This window comes from Ochotona princeps, chromosome 21, assembly GCF_030435755.1.
Source record: "Ochotona princeps isolate mOchPri1 chromosome 21, mOchPri1.hap1, whole genome shotgun sequence".
NCBI lineage: Eukaryota > Metazoa > Chordata > Mammalia > Lagomorpha > Ochotonidae > Ochotona > Ochotona princeps.
This window is the reverse complement of record NC_080852.1, coordinates 21,149,158-21,171,498: the sequence shown is the minus strand read 5'-3', so window position 1 is coordinate 21,171,498 and position 22,341 is coordinate 21,149,158. Positions and strand designations below refer to the sequence as shown.

Sequence of the window (22,341 nt, the reverse complement as noted above, 5' to 3'; positions counted from 1 at the left end):
TATGCTATCTTCCAGCTGGAAGGGCTTCAGCATGTTAATAACTTTCACACACTCCGTTTGTTTCATCCCTGGAGGCATTGTGAAGGTGCAACAGTAAAATAGCAGCATTGCGTCCATCATATAGCAAGCACTCATGCAATTTAGTCTTGCCCCTCCCTGAAAACAGCATATATTCCAGACATGGGGTAAATTGCATGTGCAAAGGCGCAGGGGGAACACAAAACAGGATGTGCTGAAGAAACTGAAAGAGGGACTGCTGTGGTGGTATTGTGGGGGTCAGCATCCCCTATGGGTGCTGGATTGTGTTCTGGCTGCTCCACTTCAGTTCCCGCTGAAGTGCCTGAGAAAGCAGCAGAAGACAGCCCAGGGCTGCTGTATGCATGTGGGAAACCTGAAGTAGCTCCTGTCCCGTGGCTTTAGCTGGCCCAGCTCCAGTTACTGTGGCCATGTGGGGAGTTGTGAGGAAATGAACCAGCAGATGGAAGATCTCTCTTTCTGTCTCTGACACTCTAAAAATAAACTGTAAAAAAAAAAAAAAAAAAAAGAGAGGAAGAAACAGAAAGAATCCAGCAAAGCTGGCTTGCCTGTGTCAATGAAAGATGGAAGGGAGTGGCTTGAGGAGGAAGGTTGGCAGGTAGCCTGGGAATAGGTGAGCAGGGCTTTGGAAGCGTTACAAGGAGTCTGTGGGCCTGGAGGCAGGCACGGCAAGGTAAGATTTCTGCTTTAGAAGGATGACCGATTGGAGCCCAGAGGACAGACTAGATGTTGGCAGGGAGGCCACAGAGACACTAAATTGTTGCTAGGCAGCAACCAGGGTACAAGGCTTGGGGAGACTTTTCTCTGCCAGAGCCATTTGGATATTTATAACATCATTCACGAACCACACAAAATTATCCACTTTAACAAAAAATAAGCCTGCCACAGATTTATTGAATTTCAAGTCCTGCCCCGTGGTTACCTTGGCAGGGCGAGACCCAGAGACTTTGTGGGCCCCGGACAGAGGAAGGACCGAATGTTCTCCATCCCTGCCACTCTACAATCACGTTGGCAAGCTCCAAAAATGGTGTCAGGGGAACCACTCCACCATCTGCAGACCACAGCTCAGCTGTTCTTGAGCCACTCGGCCTCAGAGGGGAGCAGAGGGCGAGATGCAGGCAGATTTCTCCAGATCAGCAGAGATGTGGCCAGCCATCTGCTCACCTGGGGAAGCCTCCCACCAGTTCCATCACCATCAGTGAAGAGAGTAGATGGTGGGAGATGAGCAAAGGTTGTACCTTAAGCCCCAGACCTAGTAAGAGATGGGTGATGCAACAAGAAGGGAGATGGGCTAGAGAACCCAGCAAACAATGCTCCCACCCATGAGTCTTCACTCTGTTTCCACCCCTCACTGCCACAGGGGGTTATCAATCTGGTCATAGATTTAAAAAGTTATTCACAATCTTTCAACCAGGAATTTAATATCTTAGCCTTTATGTTACTGACTGAGACTACACTTCACTGCATAAAGAACAGATTGAATAAACCTGACATATGCGTTTGACAAAAGCCCTCTACAGTTCCTAAAAATAAGGTTCTTGAGGAGCATTTCAGGATCTGATGACATGTTCTTGATGCAAGGAAGTGTCAAGTATAGGAATAAATTAGTGTTACAATCTCATTTTGTTTAATAGCTGTGCTTACAAAAACGTTAAAAGCTGGTTAAAAATACATAGGCTACTTAGGGATGCACATAGTATCAAATTCTTACGTGGGAAAGCTGACATACCCATGAAACCCGGCCAAGTAAAGGGTTTGCAAGGGCCTTCAAACTGACTGCTACATAAGACTGAGTTGGTAGCTACCTGAGTTTTATCATATTTTTATACCACACTGTCTGTCTGAAATCCATCACAATGAAAACACTGCTGAAAGTATGTGAACAAGGACAGACAGGAAGGAAATACACCCCACGTAGCAACTGCTTTGGGGCTGGCTGGTTGAAATCTGTTGTTCAAGTTTTCTACAAAGCACACACATTCCTTTTGGCCGTTGATATCATTTCATCTCACTGGAAGCTAGTTTTCCATCTGTCCACCCCACAGCCTGTTTGGTGTTCTGTGTTGAGTGCTGGACCATGCCTGGGGCAAGGCACACATGACTCTTTCACCCAGGGCCTCTCCTGCGGGCAATGCAGACCCTCTAGCCCAGGCATCTCCCATCAGAATGTCAACAAAGTGCTGCAAGGGAATCATCTCCCTGGATCCCTCCCACTCATATCCGCTGACGTGACAAGAGCTTTGTAGGCGGTTGCTAGGAACCTTCTCCGCCTGCAAGTTGTTCTCAAAAGCCTATATTCCCTCTTTTTTTTTTTTTTTTTTTTTCTGGAATAGCCTGTGTCCTATCCTGCCCTGAAGCAGAGGTCACAGCAAAGCAGACGGCGTAAGGTGGTGGTGGGAAAAACAGAGACCAATGATATCATCAGCAAGCATGGACTCGCCAGTTCAAATTCATTTCTACCAAGTGCTGGAAGAGCAAGTGCTTGAAGAGGCATCACCCACATTTTAAGGGTCTTCCACTTCACTCCGTAAGAACTTGTAACTTGGAGTCTTGGCTGGGGACCTGGGGGTGCCCCAGACTGTGCACTGTAAACTGTTTTTGAAACCTAGAGCTATCACTAGATTCCCCAAAATGACACCTTCCCCACCCCCAAACAATTGAGAATCTCTCTCTTTTTTTATTAATTACATTGCATTATGTGACACAGTTCCATAGGCTCTGCGATTCCCCCAACCTCTCCCCATACCCTCCCCCCATGGTGGATTCCTCCACCTTGTTGCAGTATTGCAGTTGAAATTCAGTCAAGATTCTTTCATTGCAAGCATATACCAAGCATAGAGTCCAGCATCTTATTGTCCAGATAAATTCAACGGTTTCTTGGGGAGACCATCTCTGGTCTGAAGGCAGAGCTGGCAACCCTAGGAAATTTGTTTGCCTAGATTCCTGGAAAATGTCAAGTAAATTCAGAAATATGTTCTGCCATAGCTGAGACCCTAGGCAAACCCAGTTGGTGGTAATATGACAGACTTTTCTCCTATAAAGGTATCTTTACTGCAGCAAAGCATAATCCATAATATGAACAAGAAAGACAGAAATATTGCCTGCAGCTGCATAAGAAGTCATACTGCTCATGTGACCATGGGAAGACCAGGCCAACGATGCTGATCAAGACAAGAACCAAGCCAGAATGCATCATGGCAAATAATCCTTTCATACAAGAGAGCTTAGTGGTTCTTTGATAAAACAAAAAAACATATAGAGACTTATGCTTTCATGAAACATGTTAACATACAGTTGGGGAAACACACACTAGCCTTTGTAATGCCTTGGACTAAAATCCTGCCCAAGTCACTATCCCTCTTAGGCTTTTACTTCATCCTAGGCCTAGAATACCTGATGGCAGAGGGCTCTCAATCCTGGCAGCCCTTACATTTCCACAAATGAAACATATCCAAGCCTCCAAATCTTACAGTTGATGAGGAAAGTTCCATGGCTTTCCTTGTCAGTAACAATGCATTCAATGATTCAATGATCAGTTCATTCAATGAATAAACTAAATCCAGGAGAACATCATCTTTTGACCAGTTACCATGGCAATCTAACACACTGGCCTGACTCCATCAATTGGATAGTTCAAAGACTGAAACAGATAAATGTCATATGGTTAAAAAAATGCTCAAGTATATTAATTACATGCCAGCTCAGGCTTGCCCAATCATGGTTGCTTACATCACAGGAAACGTTATAATACTTTGCAACAGTTAGAAGAACGCTGCTTATACTATTAAATAGCTGTCATCCGATAAGGACCCATTAGAATGAATTTTACATTTTCACAACGGTTTTAGAAGACTGGATCCCAATCTTTTTGTTTTGTTTTAAACAAATGAAAGAAGGGCTCTACTCAAAATCACTTGGTTAGTAATAGGCAGAGCCACAACCACGTACAATTCAGTACTTAATTCTTCCCATGGGAAGCTTCTCTTCTCATACTAGTAGCTTTCATGGTATCTGTGAAGGAGAGAGGCCATGCCCTAATGTTAGAGGAAACCACAGTGCTTATCAGCTAAACTCCAAGAAGGGTAAAATGTGAGCAGACAGTGGATGCGGAGACGCCAAGGAGGGGCCTAAATTATCATCGCACCCCCATCCCCTGGATGATGAGGGCATCAGTGGCCCAGGTAGATTTAGCATCCAAGCTCATGGCCTAAAAAACCCAAGGAAGCTTTTCATCTGCATCACTGCCACCCTTCACTACCAAGTCATTTAACCATCTTTAGCAAACGATTGCTTTGAAAGAAAAACACAATGCGGCTTGCATTTTGTAGGGGACTTGTATGTGCCAGGCAGTGTGTTTGGTATTCTTGCTTTTCTTGTTTCATTTGACTCTCTCAAAAACCTTCTCTTCCCTGTTTCCCAGATAAGGATATAGAGGTGAGGGAAGACAACACACAAATGCTAAGGATAGATTCTTGATTCAAACTAAGATCTGCTGACTCCAAAGTTGTCCCTTCCACCATGATGCCCAGTTTTCTTTCTGCCTTTGGGTCAAGCCACTGATTTTTGCCAAAGGGGAAACAACATTCAGTCCATCTTCCTGAACCAACCTCTAATACAGAAGAGTGGGATTTACACAGAATCTATCCAAACACACTAATTCGTAATTCATATGACAGAGATGTCACAGGCGATACACAACTCAGTGTGGAAGTTAAGTTGAACCTTGAGATTTGTTGCTGCTGGTTTTTTTTTCTTTTAAAGCAAAATCCACTCCCTAGTCCCAGGTCACAAATCCAAAATTAGATCCTAGACTTCAAGTACACAGCACATTAGCAAATCATGCTCACATAACTGGAGATGAAAGAGGCTCTAGGGAGTAGTACTCACACTTATGTCGAGACTGCAAAGGCTAATGGCATCTTCATCCTGGGCACTCTGCTTCCGTTTTCGCTGCAAAACAAAGTTGAGATGTCAACAGGAATTATGGCTTTGACTAAGGTAAGACAAAAAGCAACATCATGTTCAATCCTTACTACGTCTACCTTGTTACCCTAAACTTTTAACCATGCTGTGTTAAGTTTCCAGAAAGCCTGAGAAATCATAAGAAACTGTTAGACTGAAGAATAACTGGCTTGCATTATTACTCTTTCTCCTCTAATGTAATTTATTTTGCATACCTTTTTATAAAATGTCTCCACGGGGCTTGCACTGTGGTGCATGGGTTAAAACAGCACTTATGATGTGGGCACCCCATTCTGCAGTGTCTACTTCAAGTTCTGGCCACTCAGCTCCAATCAAATCTCCTGCTAATGCACCTGGGAAGGTAACAGACTCAAGTAGTTGGGTCCCTGACACTCCTATGGGAACCAGACAGCATTCCTGATTCTTGGCTTCTGCTTTGCCCAGCCCTGGGTATTGCAGGCCATTAGAGGGAACCAGCATATGGAAAGTCTCTCATTCTCTCTCTTCCTCTCTTCACCATTACTGTTTTCTAAGATTAAATAAATCTTAAAAACAAATTTCTTCAGTGCGGGCTCTGTGGCTCCGGCCATGGGAGCGCCCCGGTGGAGTGGGCGCTGGGTGCGGAGGAGCTGAGGGACCGGGCTGAGCCACAGCGGCCGAGGTTCTTCATGATGAAAGAATTGGCGACATTCCTCTGTCCTCTGTGTAGTTGGTAGTTTGCGTGGTGAAGAGATGGCTGACAGTGTCAAAACCTTCCTGCAGGACCTTGCCAGGGGTATCAAAAATTACATCTGGGGTATCTGCACCATCTCAAAGCTAGATGCTTGAATCCAGCAAAAGAGAGAAGAGGAACAGCATCGAAGAAGGGCAAGCAGTGTCCTGGTATAGAGCACAGCCCAGAGTGTAGAACAGAAGCAGGAAAGCGAGCCACGGATCATGAGCAGAATATTCCAGTGCTGCGCATGGAATGTTGCATGTGAAATAAAGTGATACATCTGTAAGCAGCCATTTTGTCAAACCAAATACTCATCCCTTTTCAAAAAAGAAATCTCATCTACAAATCACAATGAAGTTCATCAAAAATAATTCATTTCTCTCTTTCATCCCCAGCTCAACCAGCCAAGGATTTCTTTAGTCTCTCATCTGTGACTTGCTAGGTCTCTGAGAGCTACTGGGAGGAATGGCTTTGCACTAATGAGCTGGCCAAGGGATATTTAGGAAGTTAAATACTCCACTCAGGGTCTCTGTGGGAAAGCCTTGGGAAAGATGCTGGCCACCACTCCACACACATACTTGCCAGTTTTGAGGAAGCTTCAAGTTTCTAAAGGGGCTCACCTTGGCTGTTTTATCATCCAGGTAAAATTGGAAACAGCACTATTAGTGTTACTGAAACCAATTCATTGACTTACACTGATTTAGTGACTCTGGGGCAGTTATGGCAAAGGATAGTTCCCATTCTGCAGGTGCATGATCTAAGGCCAGATAAATGAATCGCTCAAAATTACATGACCACAATATTAACGCTCTGAATTCAGGATTTAAATTCCTATGACAAAAGCCATCACCCCTTGTTCTGGAGCCACGTGTGGCAATTAAATTCCTCCCACTTGCCACCTGGGGAGTCTGCCAGCATCTGCCTGGAGCACCACATTGAGAAGGATTACACAGCAGAACAAAGGGGGAGAATACTGCAATTAGTAAACTGCTAACTGAAAAATGTTTTAATTAGGAAGCAGGCTACAACTTGGTTCCAGGTTAAGTTATAAGCTGATTGATATACGTGGGGGGTAGGGAGGGTAGCAGGACTAGAGAACAGCTTTGAGAGAAAAGGGGAGGGTGTTCCTGGTTGCTACAGTGATCTCTTGCACAGACAGGCTGCAGTGTTACCCCTGGGATTGTGGGAGGAGACACTAGGAGGCTGTAGCTCAGGGCGGTATCCATCCCTTGCAAACAAAGTCTATCAGGTCAGGCCAGCAGTAAGGCCTGGCACACAGGAAGTATATACCTGCCTCAGGAAAAAGCTACTCAGAGAGCAGATAACCTCAGAAAAATCATGGAAAATGGAATTAAGGAGCAAGTTCATTTTAATTCAAAAATTTCTGAAATGTATGCACATGAGGAGGTTTTTAGAAACTTTAAAGAAAATACGTATTATGAAAAAAAAAAAAACAGGGATAGATTCCAACTTGTTTGTGCAACAAAACAAAGTTATTTTCATTCCTTATTTCCATGAATTTCTTAAAGTGCCTTTGTGTATGCTGTACCGGCTATATTCAGACTACAGAAATTATTTAAAGATTATTTATGTTTTTGAAAGGCAACATTTCAGAGAGGGAGAGGGGGAAGGAAGAGGTGAAAGGGAGATAGAAAAAAAAATGGAAAGTGAAACAGAGGGAGAGGGAGAGAGATCGGCTACTGCTTCATTAACAGTAATGGTCTGGGCTGGGCCAGGCCAAAGCCAAGGGTCTGGCTCCATCCAGGGATTTTTACATGAGTAACAAAAGCCCAAGCAAGCACTCAGGTCAACCTCCCCGGCTGGATTGAAATGTGGGGCAGACCTGAACCAGCACTTAATGGGATGTCAGCGTCAGCAGCTTTTTCTGCTGCTCCACAATGCTGGCCCGAGATGACCAGATTTTTATGACATTACAATTCTGTTCTTAGGGCTCAGAGAATTTGTCAGCCCTAGAGCCACAGTGGTGAGAGAGGGCAGTAAGAGCAGCTCCTCTCCCAGGCCTAAGCAGCCCTCCCCACACCAACTCAACACACCACACAGCTTATGGCTCCTCCCACCTACTCCTTCCCGATGCCTCCACATTCCTCCTGTCAAGTCCAGGAGACAAATGTCGTCTAGTGGCCTTTTTAATTAAGACAAGGCCAGTTAATCTGGGATAGGGTGATTTCCTACAGAAACCCACACATTTTATTAAAAACAAAACAAAACAAACAAAAAACCTTCATGGATCGTGACCATGGATTTTCTTGTCCACTTTTATGATACAGGGTACAAGATGGTGGTGCCTGACCTCTACTGGCAACGTATGAACCCAAAGCTTGGACACCAGGTTCAAAGCAAAAATTTCACAAAGCATCACTCAATCATGTATTCATTTGCAGTGTGTTCTCTGAGCATTTGTAAGATGCAGAGCCTGTTATGGGGCTTGAGGCACAACAGTGAATGAGTTAAGCAGGCACTCTATCCACCAACTAGAAGCAAAAAGCAAAACAAACAAATAATTGCAGATTGTGATCTCCACTATGAATGCCTTAGAAAAGGTGCTGGGATAGAGACTGGCAGGGAGACCCACTTCAGAAAGGTCATTTGACTTGTTTTCAGGGTTTCTGCTGACCTTTTGAGATATAAGACCAAGAAGGCATGGTTTGTCATGGTCACATTCCCAAAGCTCAGTACAGTACATGGTACATGGCTGGCTCCCTACAAAAATACTATTTCTTGATTTTTGGGGGGTTGATGTCTTTGATTTTACACCCTCTGAGAGCTTCATCCTCTATGCCTATCACCCAACCCCAGAGAGCCCAGGTAGAGAGAGAAAAGAAGAGAGGATTCAATGGTCAGCTCTGGTTGGGGTTGGAGGATCAAGCAGATAAAACAACCAGGCACAAACAGTGCACATCTCACTGCAGACCACTGAGAAGCTGAGCTCAGGCCAGTGATACACAGAGCAGCCTCTAGAAGGGGCCCAGCACTGGAAACTTAAGCCCTGGAGACATGGAGAAGTGAGCATCCCAGAAGGCCCAGTAGGCTTAACTGCCACTTGGAGTGCCCATATGCTGTACCTGAGTGCTGAGGACTGAAATTTTATTGTTCTTAGGTCCCTTCCACCCAAAGGGGGAGCCAGCTGCAGTTCCCGGCTCCTGATTTCAGCCTGGCCCAGCCTTGGTTGTTGTGGGCATTTGGAGACTGAACCAGTAGATGAAAGATTCTCTTTCTTTCAAATAAATAAATTTAAATAAACCAGAGAGTACAGGGCACTTCACATTAGTCACAACGGTGACTGATAAGTATGAGAATGAGAATGATGGCAGCACTACCCTATAAAACACTCACCACATGTAAATCACACAGCTGAGTTCTGATACACATGACTCCATGATCTTCACAACTTTCCCATGAGCTGAGTGGGTATCAAAATTATCTGTACTGTGAGGTGGATACTCAGGGGAGGAAAAGAGGTAAAGAATTGGGTTTTGTTTGTTTGTTTGTTTGTTTGTTTTGTGTTTAAAGCAGAGGGACAGAGACACAGAGAAAGACAAAGATTTTCCATTCACTGGCTAATTCCCCCACGTGGATGCTAACAGCCAGAGCTGGGCCAGGTTGAAGCCAGGAACCTGGAACTCCTCCACATCTCTTATGTGGGTGGAAGGGGCCCAAACACTTAAGCCGTCTTCAGCTGCTTTCCCAGGCTACTTAGCAGGAAGCTGGTTGGGAAGTGCGGTTGCTGGCTTGAGAGGATGTTCATACGGGATGAAAGCGTCATAGGCAATGGCTTAACCTACTGGATTGCAATGACAGCCTCTTCGCAAGAGAAAGAACCTGTGTTCAAACCCAGGTCTGTCTGACTCCATGCTTTCTTGCTTTCCCAGTAGATGTGCTGTCCCAGATCACACAGCAGAGTAGGGCTAGGAAGGCGCCAGATATGAGAAGCATGGGACAAGACTCCTTTAGAACTGCCAGTTTGTGGAGACCCTACCTTGAAGCCTTCAGCAGTCTGTCTGGGCTAAGTCAACTGTGTGGTTCTTCCTAGTTTGCAAGAGTTAACAGGTCATGGCCACTTATCAGATTTATTGTGGCCAGGCACAGTTGCAGCACATGCAGAGTCCCCACTTCTCTTGCAACCACAAAAACAAAGCACCTTGGGTAAGTCCGGTCAGTAGCACCATACCTTAACACATCCCCCCAGCCTCCTACACTGCCGTGTGCTGGGCCCCAGGTCAGTGAGTAATTTGACTGCGTGACTAAGAGCAAGAATGAAGAAAAGAGGCCAGTGTTCTCCAGGCGACTCCCCTTCCTTCCGCTGACCACCTGGCTGCTCCAATTACAGCAAAACCTCAAAAGCCAGAGTCACTGAAGGCTGAAATGCTTTCACCTCAGATTTCCTTGGAGACTTCAAAACTGCCATTTGAAGCTAAGAGTCTTGCTTTTACTCCATACCCAGGGGGCATTCATTTTCCTTAAAATACACAGATTTTGAAGGAAGTCATGGCTGCTCAGGCCTTGGTATGAGTAGGTGCTTCGCAACCCCTCCTATGAGAAGGAATGGCAGATTTGTGCAAAGGTGAAGCATGTCTTTGACCAGGTATTGCAGCCAGAGATAGTCAGGACCTCACTTCTACGTGTCAGGACCAAGGAGTGGGTGATTGATGACACCGCAGACTGAAAGGGTCAGCCAGCAGAGCCAAAGCATAAATGGGTTTAATAGGCACCGGAACTCTGTGTCTCCACTCCAAGGAACCCCATGGGGACAGGGAGCAAAGGCAGTTACGGGGGAGGAGTCCGTGGGCACAATCACTCCAGCATAGCAGCTGCTTCCTTAGCTCTGCAGAGTGACATATGTGATGGACACACTTTCTAGAAGTCCTTGGGTGCTGGAAAAAAACTCTCATGTTTCTCAAATTGGGGTGGGTGTTAAGTGGAGAAGAACTTGGTGAAGACATATATACTGGAGCACCTGGATTCCATCCACAACTCTGGTTTCCTGCTAATGCAAACCCTGAGAGTCTGGGAGACAATGGTGGTAGCTCAAGTAATTGATTGGATCCAATTCTGAGCTCCTGGATGGTCAAGCGTTGAATGAACCAGCAGATGGGATTCTCTTTCTCCCACTTCTGTTCTTTCTCTCAAACCACTAAACAACTATGAAGTCCCCTTTTCAATTTGCGATACAGCAAAGCCTGGTACACTCTGGAACACAAGGCCTCACAGAGATACGAATATCCCTGGGAGCCCGGATGAGCTATGTCAGGGGCTTGCTTCTGACCATGGGAGCCCGGATGAACTATGTCAGGGGCTTGCTTCTGACCACGGGAGCCCAGGTGAGCTACATCAGGGGCTTGTTTCTGACCACACCGTCTTGCTGCTTCTGCTTTCAGCTCTCACCTTTCTCCCTTTCTGTCCACATTCATGATGCCTGACTGTATGGTCACTCTGCTCCTTCTGTTTTCAGGTTTAGGTACGTTGTTGATATGTGCAAGACAGAGGGCAACCCCATCAGTAAATGCCCATAAAACAAAATGTGTTTTGTCTAGTTCTGGAAAGGCCCTCCTTGAAGAGCGCTGGTACTGTCCTAACTGACCAGCACTCAGGAGAGCTGATCACCATCCAAATCTGAATACTGTTGCCTGGATTGCTGGCCATTCTCTCAAGACACAAATATTGGAACCTTTGGGACTTGGAGCCTCAGAATCAGAAGAGAATCAACAATACACAGGCAGAGGAAGGCCGACCCCAGATCTGTACACCTGCTATGAACCAAGCCCTGTGTTCTGAACTTAATGGACCATTTCATTCAAGCTTCTTCACCTCATGTAAGAAAGCAATACTGTGTTAATTTTACAGACAGGGATGCTGAAACTCAACTGGGCTTTAGTGACTTGCTCAAGGTCAAGTTAATGAGTGCTAGAGAGGGAGATTTTCTTTGGGTCAGTCTGGCTGCTACACCTCTGATCTTGCTACCATGTGATGCTATTTCTTTTTTAAAATACTATTTAAAACCATCATATCTTTTAATTAACAAACATTTTTAAGATGTAAAACACATTGAAATAGGTATCTAAAACATTAGAAACAACACAAAAAGGCTCAGAAGGCCTATATACCTCAAAGAAAGTAAGAGTAGAAATGAGATAGACTCAGCCCTACCATTCCACCACTAACTACATGTTCTGAACCTGGACAAGCTGATGATCTATTCCTTCATTTACTCAACAATTATTTCTTGAGGTTGCACGACATACCTAGTTCTAGGTGTGTGGGATAATGTCAAGAAAATAATTCTGTAAGCCTTGATTTTCCCATAATAAGTTTTTTTTTATTCAAGGAATACAGGAAATAAAGTATTTAAAATAAAATAAGGCATATTGCAAATCATAAGAGTTCTAAATTATATTTATTGGAGCTGGCTCTGGCCTAGTGCTTGGAATGCCTGCATCCATAGTGGAGTGCCTGGGTTTGAGTCCCAGCTTTGGTGCAGATTTCAACTTCCTGTTAACACAAGTACCTGAGTCCCAGCCACCCATGGAGAAAACCCAGATTGAATTCCTGGCTCTGCCTACTTTGACCTGGCCTAGCACCAGCCTTTATTTATTTATTTTTAAGGTATGAACCAGGGCCTGGTGCAGTGGCATAGCGGCTAAAGTCCTTGCCTTGAACGTGCCAGGATCCCATATGGGCACCGCTTCTAATCCCGGCAGCTCCACTTCCCATCCAGCTCCCTGTCTGTGGCGTGGGAAAGCAGAAGACGGCCCAAAGCCCTGGGACCCTGCACCGTGTGGGAGGCCTGGAGGAGGTTTCTGGCTCCTGGCTTCGGATCGGCACAGCACCGGCCATTGTGGTCACTTGGAGAGTGAATCATGAGACGGAAGATCTTCCTCTCTGTATATCTGATTTTTCAATAAAAATAAATAAATCTTTAAAAAAAATTTTAAAAATAAATGCATGAATCAGTGGTGGGAAGATTTGTATCTCTTAAATAATAATAATTAAAATAAATAAGACATAGATAAAATAATAAAAATAAAGTTGCAAATGTACATAATTAATAGGAGTGATTATTCCTGTAACTGTACTTATTATCATAATTACCCTTACTGCCACTATCATAGACATAACTCTTTTGTTGCTGTTTGACATTGCGAGGCAGGCAGGGTGGGCATGAGAGATGAAAGAGCCTGTAGGATGATGGATAAGACAGCTGGGATGCAGGCTGACTCTGCTACCCAGGTCCCCTGGGGGTTATACATGGATCCCTTCTGGATACCTTCAGTCACCTCTGTGGGGTGTCCTTTCCACTTCTCTTGCAGAGACAGGACAAATGCAAGCCTGACTTAATTTTAAATGGCTAAGATTGAATTGATTAGCGCTGGAACAACCCTGTGATTTAATCACAGGACTTTTCTATTTAATAAGCAGGCGACCAGAGCAGTAAGAAATGCATTGATGGAGAGAGTGCGGCTCCCTACTTGGCCGCAAATGGTCCCCGATTAGTCGTTTCTAATTACTAAATGCAAACCAGATCTCAAGGCTTTCTGATTTATCCCTTCACATGCAAACAGCTTTGGTGCTTTCAGAGGCTTTGGTGCCTTGCCTTTCATCTGTGCCTTCTCTGGCAGATTAGCAAAAGGATTTTGTGTTCCTGTACTTGCCCTTAGCTGGAACTTCACTTGATCATGCTCGAGCAGAGAGGAGACCCATATTTTTGCTTGCTCTGTTTTCCAAAGAGGGATCCCTGTTCCATTTTCAATACAGTGTTCTCATTGCCTTTTTCTGCTCCCCCCTCTGCAGTACTCAGGAGTCCTAGACTCTGTTCGCATGGTGGAGAAGCTGGAGATCAGGCTGAGCTCTGAGCTACTGGTACATACATTTTAACCTGCAGGACACCCAGTTTTGAGCTAAGATGCCACGTAGGCTCTAAAGTCAGACTTGGTGAACTCCTGTTTTTATTGTGTCTTTGTTAAGCCCAACATTTCTGCTCTCCTTCAAACTATTTTTATGTATCTAAAAAGCATAGAGGACCCACTGGTTCACTCCCCCGAATGTCCACAATAGTAGGGATTGAGCCAGCCTGTAGTCAGGAGTTTAGAATTCATTCTAGGTCTCCCACACAGCTAGCTTGGATTCAAGTACTTGAGCTGTCATCTACGGCCACCCATGGTGTGCACTAGTGGAGGTGGAGCTGAGACCTGAACCTAGGAGATCCAACATGGGACATGGGCAGCCCAAGTGGCATCTTAAACCACTATGTCAAACATAAATCACTTTATAAACCCATTTGTTCATTTATAACATATGGATGCTAACAGCACCTCCCTAAGATTGCTGTGAGACATAAGTAGATCATTCTGGGTAAAGGACTCTACACAATGCCTGGCACTCAGTAAATAGTCAAATTTTAACTGGTAGTCACAGTAGCAGCACCAGTGAATACAAGCACCAGATGAAAAAAAAATCGTGAAGAAAATCGTGAAAAAGTCTACTCCCTAACTTGATTTTGAAAAACTAGGAAAGGCAATTATTATGCGTTTAAACACAGGATGTCTGACCCTTCACCTGTTGGGAAGCAGAGGTGACAAATTTTTATCCAAGGAAAGGTGTGTTCTTCCTTGGGAAGGAAAATGTGTTCAATAAGCATTAGGAGCTGGGAGAACCAGCCAGCCCAACAATGCCCTTGCCAGTCCTGATAACCTTAGCAGCAAGAGTTAGTCAAATCGGGCCCAGAGGCGTGGCCTAGCGGCTAAAGTCCTCGCCTTGAACGCCCCCGGGATCCCATATGGGCGCCAGTTCTAATCCCGGCAGCTCCAATTCCCATCCAGCTCCCTGCTTGTGGCCTGGGAAGGCAGTAGAGGACGGCCCAAAGCTTTGGGACCCTGCACCCACGTGGGAGACCTGGAAGAGGTTCCTGGTTCCCGGCTTTGGATCGGTGCAGCACCAGCCCTTGCGACTCACTTGGGGAGTGAATCATCAGACAGAAGATCTTCCTCTCTGTCTCTCCTCCTCTCTGTATATCCAGCTTTCCAATAAAAATGAATAAATCTTTTTAAAAAAAACAGAGTTAATCAAATCACTCGGCAAACACTTGCATACCACTTTTCCCTACAGGTCAGGTCAGCAGCTCAGAAGAAATGACAGCACTTGCCTATTCATGGGAAGAGAGATCTCAAAGAGTATCCTCAAGATTATTCCAGATAAAACAAACAAACAAACAAAAAACCATTATGGATCTCCATCCAAGGTAAGAGAATGATTGTACATTATGGGATATGACCAAAAGCACAAATGTGACTTAACCACAGCAGCACTTATGCTTAGGCCTTCCAAATCACTATAAAAATTTTATATGTATTTTTTTCTGTTGGCTGTCAGGTGCACTGAATTGGATTAATCACAATCCTTTGGTGAACAGTACATTATTACTTCTCTGACCATCTTTTCGTTTAAAAAATATTTGTGTTTTGAAAGTCAGAGAAATACAGAAAGACAGATACAACAGTTTTCTCTTTTTGTTTACAGCACCTCCCTAAGATTGCTGTGAGACATAAATAGATCATTCTGGGTAAAGGACTCTACACAATGGACAGGCTGAAGAAGGAGGCAGGTAATCAATCTCCCGCGTGAGTGGCACAGACCTAAGTACTTGAGCCATCACCTGCTGATCCTGAAAGTACACATAGGCAGGAAGTTAGAAGGGACTCAAGTCCAAGCCTTGATATGACATATAGGACTCCAAATGACATTTGAAAAGTGTTTTTACTTACTTATTTAAAAATCAAAACAATAGAGAAAGGGAGAGAGAGACACTTTCTATCAACTGGTTCATATCTCAAATGGCAGAAAAGCAGGGTCTGGGCTAGGCAGATCCAGAAATTCCAGCCTAGTCCCTAAAATGGGTGGCAGGGACTCGGGAACTTAGGCTATCCTCTGCTACTTTCCCACATGCATCAGTAGGGAGCTGGATCAGAAGCAGAATAGCCAGGGCTTCAACTGGCCCTACAATATGAATGTCACAAGTCACAGTGTAACCCACTGTGTCACAATGCTGGCCTCTCAAGGGGCACTTTTAATCCCTTTCTTTTAGAGACTGGTCAATGCCGGGAGCCAGGAGTTTCTTCCAGATTTCCGAGGTCGGAGACAGAGTTCAACCACTTGAACCCTCTTTTGCTGCTTTCCCAGGCCATTAGTAGGGAGCTGGATCAGAAATGGAGTGTCAGGGACACAAAGTGGTGCCCTTACAGGATGCCAGTATCATAGGCAGTGGCCCTACCAGCTATGCCACAATGCCAGCCCTCTAAGTTGTATCTTAAAGCTGCATTGAATACGTGTCTGATTGCATTCTTTTATTTCTGTATTGGGTTTTTAAAAAACATTGCAACAGTACTTGAACAAGTTCATAGGAAATAGAATTAAAAGCTTATTTTGATACGAAAACTTTTTTTGAAATCAGAGCATATGAAGAGTTCTTTAAAAAGTTCATAAAATGGATGCATGTTTTAAAATTTTTCATAGAAACCATTTTTAATTCCATTTTCCATGGACATTTTAAGTAATAATAAGCCCTTGATTTTTAAAATAATTATGACATAATTCCTAATTTATTAAATTTATATCAGATTATTAATAACCCCAAAGTTATTAAAATTCTTCATTATTAGAATTATTGGAAGCCATTATCAGTAAAAATATATAATCACATAATATTTCAGTCAAGAACAGACTCCACAAGTGACAATGGTTTCATAAAATTCCTATTGTGTGACAGGTGTTGTGGCAAACAAGTTACTTCACAGTTTGCAGTGTCAGCATCCCAACCTAGAGTGCCAATTCAACTCCTACCTTCTCCACTTGTGATCCAGCTTCCCATGCTGATACACCTGCAGGTAATGGCCCAAGGACTGGGGCCCTGTCACCCATGTGGGAGATAACTGGCTCCTGGTTTCCATCTGGACCAGACCAAGTTGCTATAGCCACTGGAGAATAAAACAGTGTCTAGAAGACCTCTTTCTGACTCCCCAACTCTGTTGCTCTGATTTTCAAATAAATAATCTTTTAAAAACTTCCTATAGCCTGACACTGTTGTATTGACAATAGTGGTGCTAGGCATTACGTGTTTATAGTGATACTTATGAAGACAAACTTAGCACACTGCAAGTCTGATGAAATTACATTAACAAAATCATGTGCATTATATAATATTTGTAAACAATAAATGTATACATTGTAAGTTTATGCACTGACTACACTATCTTAACAGTAGTTATTTTTAAAAAATTATGGCTGGAGGTTTGGCACAGACCTAAGTACTTGAGCCATCACCTGCTGATCCTGAAAGTACACATAGGGATTAAGGAACAGGTCCACAGATGCCAACAAGTAGGCCTTAAACTATCGGGAGAACGCTTCCCTTTGGTCATTGGTGTCTGGAACAGCAATCCCTTGGAACAGTTTGCCACACAAAAGAGTGAATAATGTTGGAGACACGGGCTGCACGTATGCATCAGGCCATTCCTTATCCAGGTGGGGAATCTTATGTGTGCTAAATGCTACTCGGGTATTCATAGCATCATCTAAAAACCATCCAAATGATCAATTTAGAAATTAACCCGCTATGCAGATTTATTTAATTTCAAGTCCCACCTGAAGCTGCCTTGGCAGCGCCAGACCAATGATTTCACAAAGCTTACACAGCCAATGGGCTCCATGTTTCCCATCTCTGCTTAATTAAACACGAGGGTCCCTTGCTGATTCTTGGTGCTGTTTGTCATGTCAGCACTCTCAAACTCAACTGTTGAAGTTTGGTTTATTGATGGTGTTCTCTGACTGCATGAAGGCGGCTCCTTCCCTCCCTTCTCCTTTCTTGCTGAGATTGATAGCAACTGCCTTTAAAGAATCCACTGCATGCTGGGTGTTTTACATGTATCATACACAAACTTCACAGCTAGCCAAAAAAAAAAAAGTGACCACCCATGAGAATACAAAGGCTTAAAGAGTTCATTCATGACTTGACTGAAGCAATCTATGAGTATTTGGACAAAATCAAGATTTCATCTTGGATCTGGCTACCTGCACAGCAGACGCTGCCAAACCACATTCTCTTGGCAATTGCCATTCCCCTGAACACATGGAGTCCAGAATCAAAACTGGTATTTGATACACTGCTAGTATTTAGTCTTCCTGAAAATAAGTTCAGAAAAAGCAGAGTTACAGAGAGAGGGGAAGAAGCGGAGTAAGCTTGAGGTCTTCCATCTACCAGTTCACTCCCCAGATGGCCACAACAGCTGGGTCTTGAATGAGCTGGAGCCCTGTCAAATGCCTCTCCTTCTCCTCCTTCCATCTTCACTCCTCTCCTCCCCTTTCCTCTCACCACCTCCTAAAACACACACACACACACACACACACACACCCACACGTGCATCATTTAACTCTGCCTTTCAAATAAATATTTTTCAAAATGCTACTTGGGGTGGTCACACCCCACACCAGAGGACCAGGGTTTGAGTCTTGAATCTATTTCTGATTCCAGCTTCCTGCTAATGTACACCTTGGGGCTAACATTTGATAGTCCAAACATTTGGGTGCTTGCCAACCACATGAGTTCCCTGCTCCTGGTTTCACCTTGCCCAACTTCAACTGTTGCAGGCAACTGGGGAGAGTGAGTCAGTAGATGTAAGATCATCAATTGATCTATCTAGCTATCTATCTATCTATCATCCACCTACCTATCACTGTCTTTTTTTCTCTATGCTGTTCAACTAAAATAAAAATTAAAAAACACTTTTAGCTGTGTCTTCTTTTGTACAGTGCTTACTAGGTATCTTAAGTTTCAGGTTCGCCTAAGGCAGAATCTGTAGAAAAGACTTGAGTGTAAGCTGTTTACTAGGGATACCTTCTGGGAAGAACTGGTGCAAGTAGGAAGTGAGACAGGCTCAGGAAGGAAACCAACAGAGGGTGCGGACCAGTTGGCTACAGCCTTGAGCAGCTGCAGTTCCCACCCATGGTGGAGGAAAGGGAGAGAACCCCACAGAGTGGATGTAAAACACGGACCATAATAATGTTCTCCTGACCCCAACTTCATCCCCTCGGGGATGTCATGTTAGCTGATGTGGTTGGAAGCCCCGCAGAGATAAGAGACCATAGGAAGTCACAGGTATGAAAAGGGGAACCTATGTGGATGGTATCTGAAGTGACCTAGCCAAAAGTTTGGGAGCCTAGACCAGCATCAGATTTCATACTGAGTCAGTCACTGTGTTTTATTTCATTGTCCGTCTTGAGTGCACCAGGAAGAATGGCTCAGATGGGGGCTCCTTCACTTTAACATCCCACTATTGTCCACCAACCTGTCTTCCTCTTCCAGTGTCAGGGGCTCAGATAGCAGCTTGCACGTGAAGCATGGATACTTCAGTCTCTAGCTAGTTAGCTTACTCACTTAGGGTTTTGCACATTTACTTATGTTCATACTAAACATACTGGTTTTCTGCTGACAAAGGTATGGTTAATTTCCCCCTTTAAGACAAATAGAAGGGAAAACTACAATTCTTCAGAAAAGCAAGTCTTTTTCGATGTGAAGGGTTAAAATGGTAAAAGGTTATTTGCAATTGGGTGTGGTTTAATGTGCACTCTTTTTTGTGTAAGTTTCTCCTTATAATAAAACAACGGTCATGGCAAGCACAGCAAAAACCACTCTGTCGCTGCCTCCCCTGAGAGGCCTGAAAAGGGACCCTCCCTTTTTCCCATTCTTTATGGGGAGGATCTGAGCCACCCCAGCACTGTTGTAAGCCTCTGTCTGCCCAGTCATGGATTAAAAATGAAATTCGTATCTAACAGCTCTAACTTTAGCCTCAGGAAATGGGAGTGCATGAGGGGACCCGAAAGGGTCAGCCTTGCTTTGTTTCAGGATGGGCACCTTATCTTTCCTTCAACTTCTTCCTTCCTCTTTCTGGGAGGGGTCCGGAGAGGTTGAGTTTGGGGAATGAGTGGGAAGTTGGGTCCACTAGACCTGTTTCCTGGTTGGCTGTGCAGGAGATCTCACCCCATGGTGTACTCACCCTCCTGGCTCACAACTTTATGTCATAGTTTTCAAACTGAGTGATGCCTGCTCTTGGATGTACTACAGAACAGATGTTTCCATCATGAAAATCCCCTAAAGGAAAAATGGACAGACCCTCCATGTTGCAAAAGCTAGACACCTTGATTGCAGATAGGAACGGCCCCTATGAGTTAAAGCTTGGATTGTTTTCTAAAGCCTCTAGCTGCATGTTTTCTCTAGCTTTTTCCCAGCGCACTCAATTTGCAGAGATCTGTTTAACACGTAGCATCAGACACTGCTAAGACACAATGAGCATTCTTTTCCTTGCCCCAAATCCATAGGTTGCACGCCAAAGCAACTAGGGAATAAGCAGGACCGGAGCTGTCATCATTTGTTTATTTACTTACTTTAAGTGATTAAAAGGCAGAGAGATCAAGATGGAGCAGGCAGGATTGGGAGGTGTGAAGATAGCGAGAGAGAATTGATGTTCACTCCTGAAATGCCTCAACTGGCGCTGGGCCAGGTCAAAGCCAGAAGCCTAAAACTTCATCTAGATTGTCCACATGGGCGGCAGGGTCTCAAGTTTTGAGTCAATACTGTTGCCTTCTGGGTGTATTAGCAGAAAGCTAGGTTGGAAGGGAGGAGCGTGGACTCAAACCCAGGTATTCCAACATGGGCATTCCAGGCAGGAGCTCAATGAACTGTACCACAACACCTGCCCCTACCCCATTAATTATCTTTCAAGGTCACCCAACCAGCTGTGTGACCTCAGACATTTCACTTTGCTTCTCCAGATCTCAGTTTCATTATCTGTAAACTAAGGGAAGAGGATCAGGTGACCTGTGAAGTTTTCCTCTGACATTTTCTGCATTTCAGACATTTCTGCATGTAGCCAGGGAGGTTGCTGGGGTAGGGTGAGACGTGGCAATGAGAAAGGCAATGAGAATGGCAAAGCTTACAAAAACACTTCCTAGAAGTATGAGAGTCTCAATCGCCCTCAAAGTCACTAATTGCAATGACTCCACGTGCCAGTGATATTTTTGAAACATAAGGTCTGTGGTCTGGCCCCAGCATTGCTCAGGAATGAGGCAACAACAAAGTGATTCACAAACACTGAATGAATACAAGCCCTTTGGTTGAACACTGAGGACAGGACCAATGACCAAAAGAGCAGACCAAAGCAACAAGGATAAGAAAAAGAGAAGAGGGGGAGCGATCAAGGGAGAAGAAAAGGCACACAAGGATCTGTGCACATAATGGAGTCTTCCTACTGGTGGTTGCTAGGCTTTATGAAGTTGCCATGAAGACTGAATTAGTGAACCCTGAACCATCTCTCCTGGGGGAAACATTCCTGTGACCCTCTTGTAATATTTTTTACTACCCAATTAATGCACAACTGTGTCTTATGTGTGTGTTTGCACTAAAGGTGCCTGATGCACAATGTTGACTCAGCAATGTCAAACTCACAACCAACAACACCATACTCACCCCTGAATGAAGTGCCTTCTCTGGAAGGCACATCACACATAGCCTCCTTGTTCGGGAACACTCCACCACATACACAATCATCATTTTAAATGGTGAACGTACCCACGAAATGTACACAACAGAAAAGAGCGTGGTACAACACTAACCACAAGAAGGGTTACCTGCTTCCGGCTCAGCAGAACACTGTTCTCTTTCTGAGCCTGTCTGTGAGGGATGGCCAGACTGCTCTGAGTACCATACATTGTAGACCTGGCACATTCACATCTGTGAATAATGAGGATCTGCAGCATGCATGTACATGTACATATGCATACATGCACATACATGTGTATGTAGTGTGTGTGTGTGTGTAGAGAAGCAAAAACAAAATGTAGTGCAGAAAATGAGGAAACAAATGTTTCACCAGACAGGACTCCACTGGGGCTCAGGATGGAGCTGCACCCTCTACCACTTCCTTAAAAACATTTTTTTTCTTTATTTGAGAGGCTGAGAGATAGACAAATGAGAGAGAGCTCCCTTCTGCCAGTTCACTCTTTAAATGTCTGCAAGGGCTGGGATTGGGGCAAAACTACAGGCTGAGGGAACTCTGTCCAGGTACATGGACAGTAGGGACCCAATGATTCAAGCCATGCCTACTGGCTCCCAGGTCCACACTCATAGGAAACTGGAATCCAGGAGCTGGAGTCACCTGGATGGAACCTAGGCACTCTGACATGGGATGGATGCAGGTGCCTTAACCATCAAACCAAACACCCACTGCTGCCAAGCCCTTGTTAGTCTGGCAGACACAAAGATCCTCCAGTCAGGACTGGTTGGGTCAACTGCAGGACCCAGAGCAAAATGAGAGTTGGTATGAGTGTGTGTAGAGGCGAGGGGTGGGAGACATTTTGTTCATAAAGTGTTGGGTTAGAAGACAACAGCACAGCTTTGAGCCATGCATGTGGCCCGTACTGAATGTTAGACCCTGAGCAGTTGTGCAGGTCAAAGACTGAAGCCAGCCCTGGCTCGAGGCTGACAGGGAGGCCTGAGTCATATGACAGCATGTGAGCTGGCCACAGAAGGCAGCTCAAACTCATACACCATGCTTGTGTGCCCCAAA

At 44.5% G+C, this 22,341-nt stretch overlaps 1 protein-coding gene across 6 annotated transcripts in view; it reads right to left on the bottom strand.

Moving 5' to 3' along the window:
• ARHGEF3 (Rho guanine nucleotide exchange factor 3) overlaps positions 1 to 22,341 on the bottom strand; it is a 284,081-nt gene that overhangs the window by 136,558 nt on the left and 125,182 nt on the right. For all 6 annotated transcript variants that reach the window (XM_058678451.1, XM_058678450.1, XM_058678454.1 and 3 more), the window contains one exon: positions 4,924 to 4,986. In XM_058678451.1, the coding sequence (XP_058534434.1) occupies positions 4,924 to 4,986 (63 nt within the window). The remainder of the gene's footprint in view (positions 1 to 4,923; positions 4,987 to 22,341) is intronic.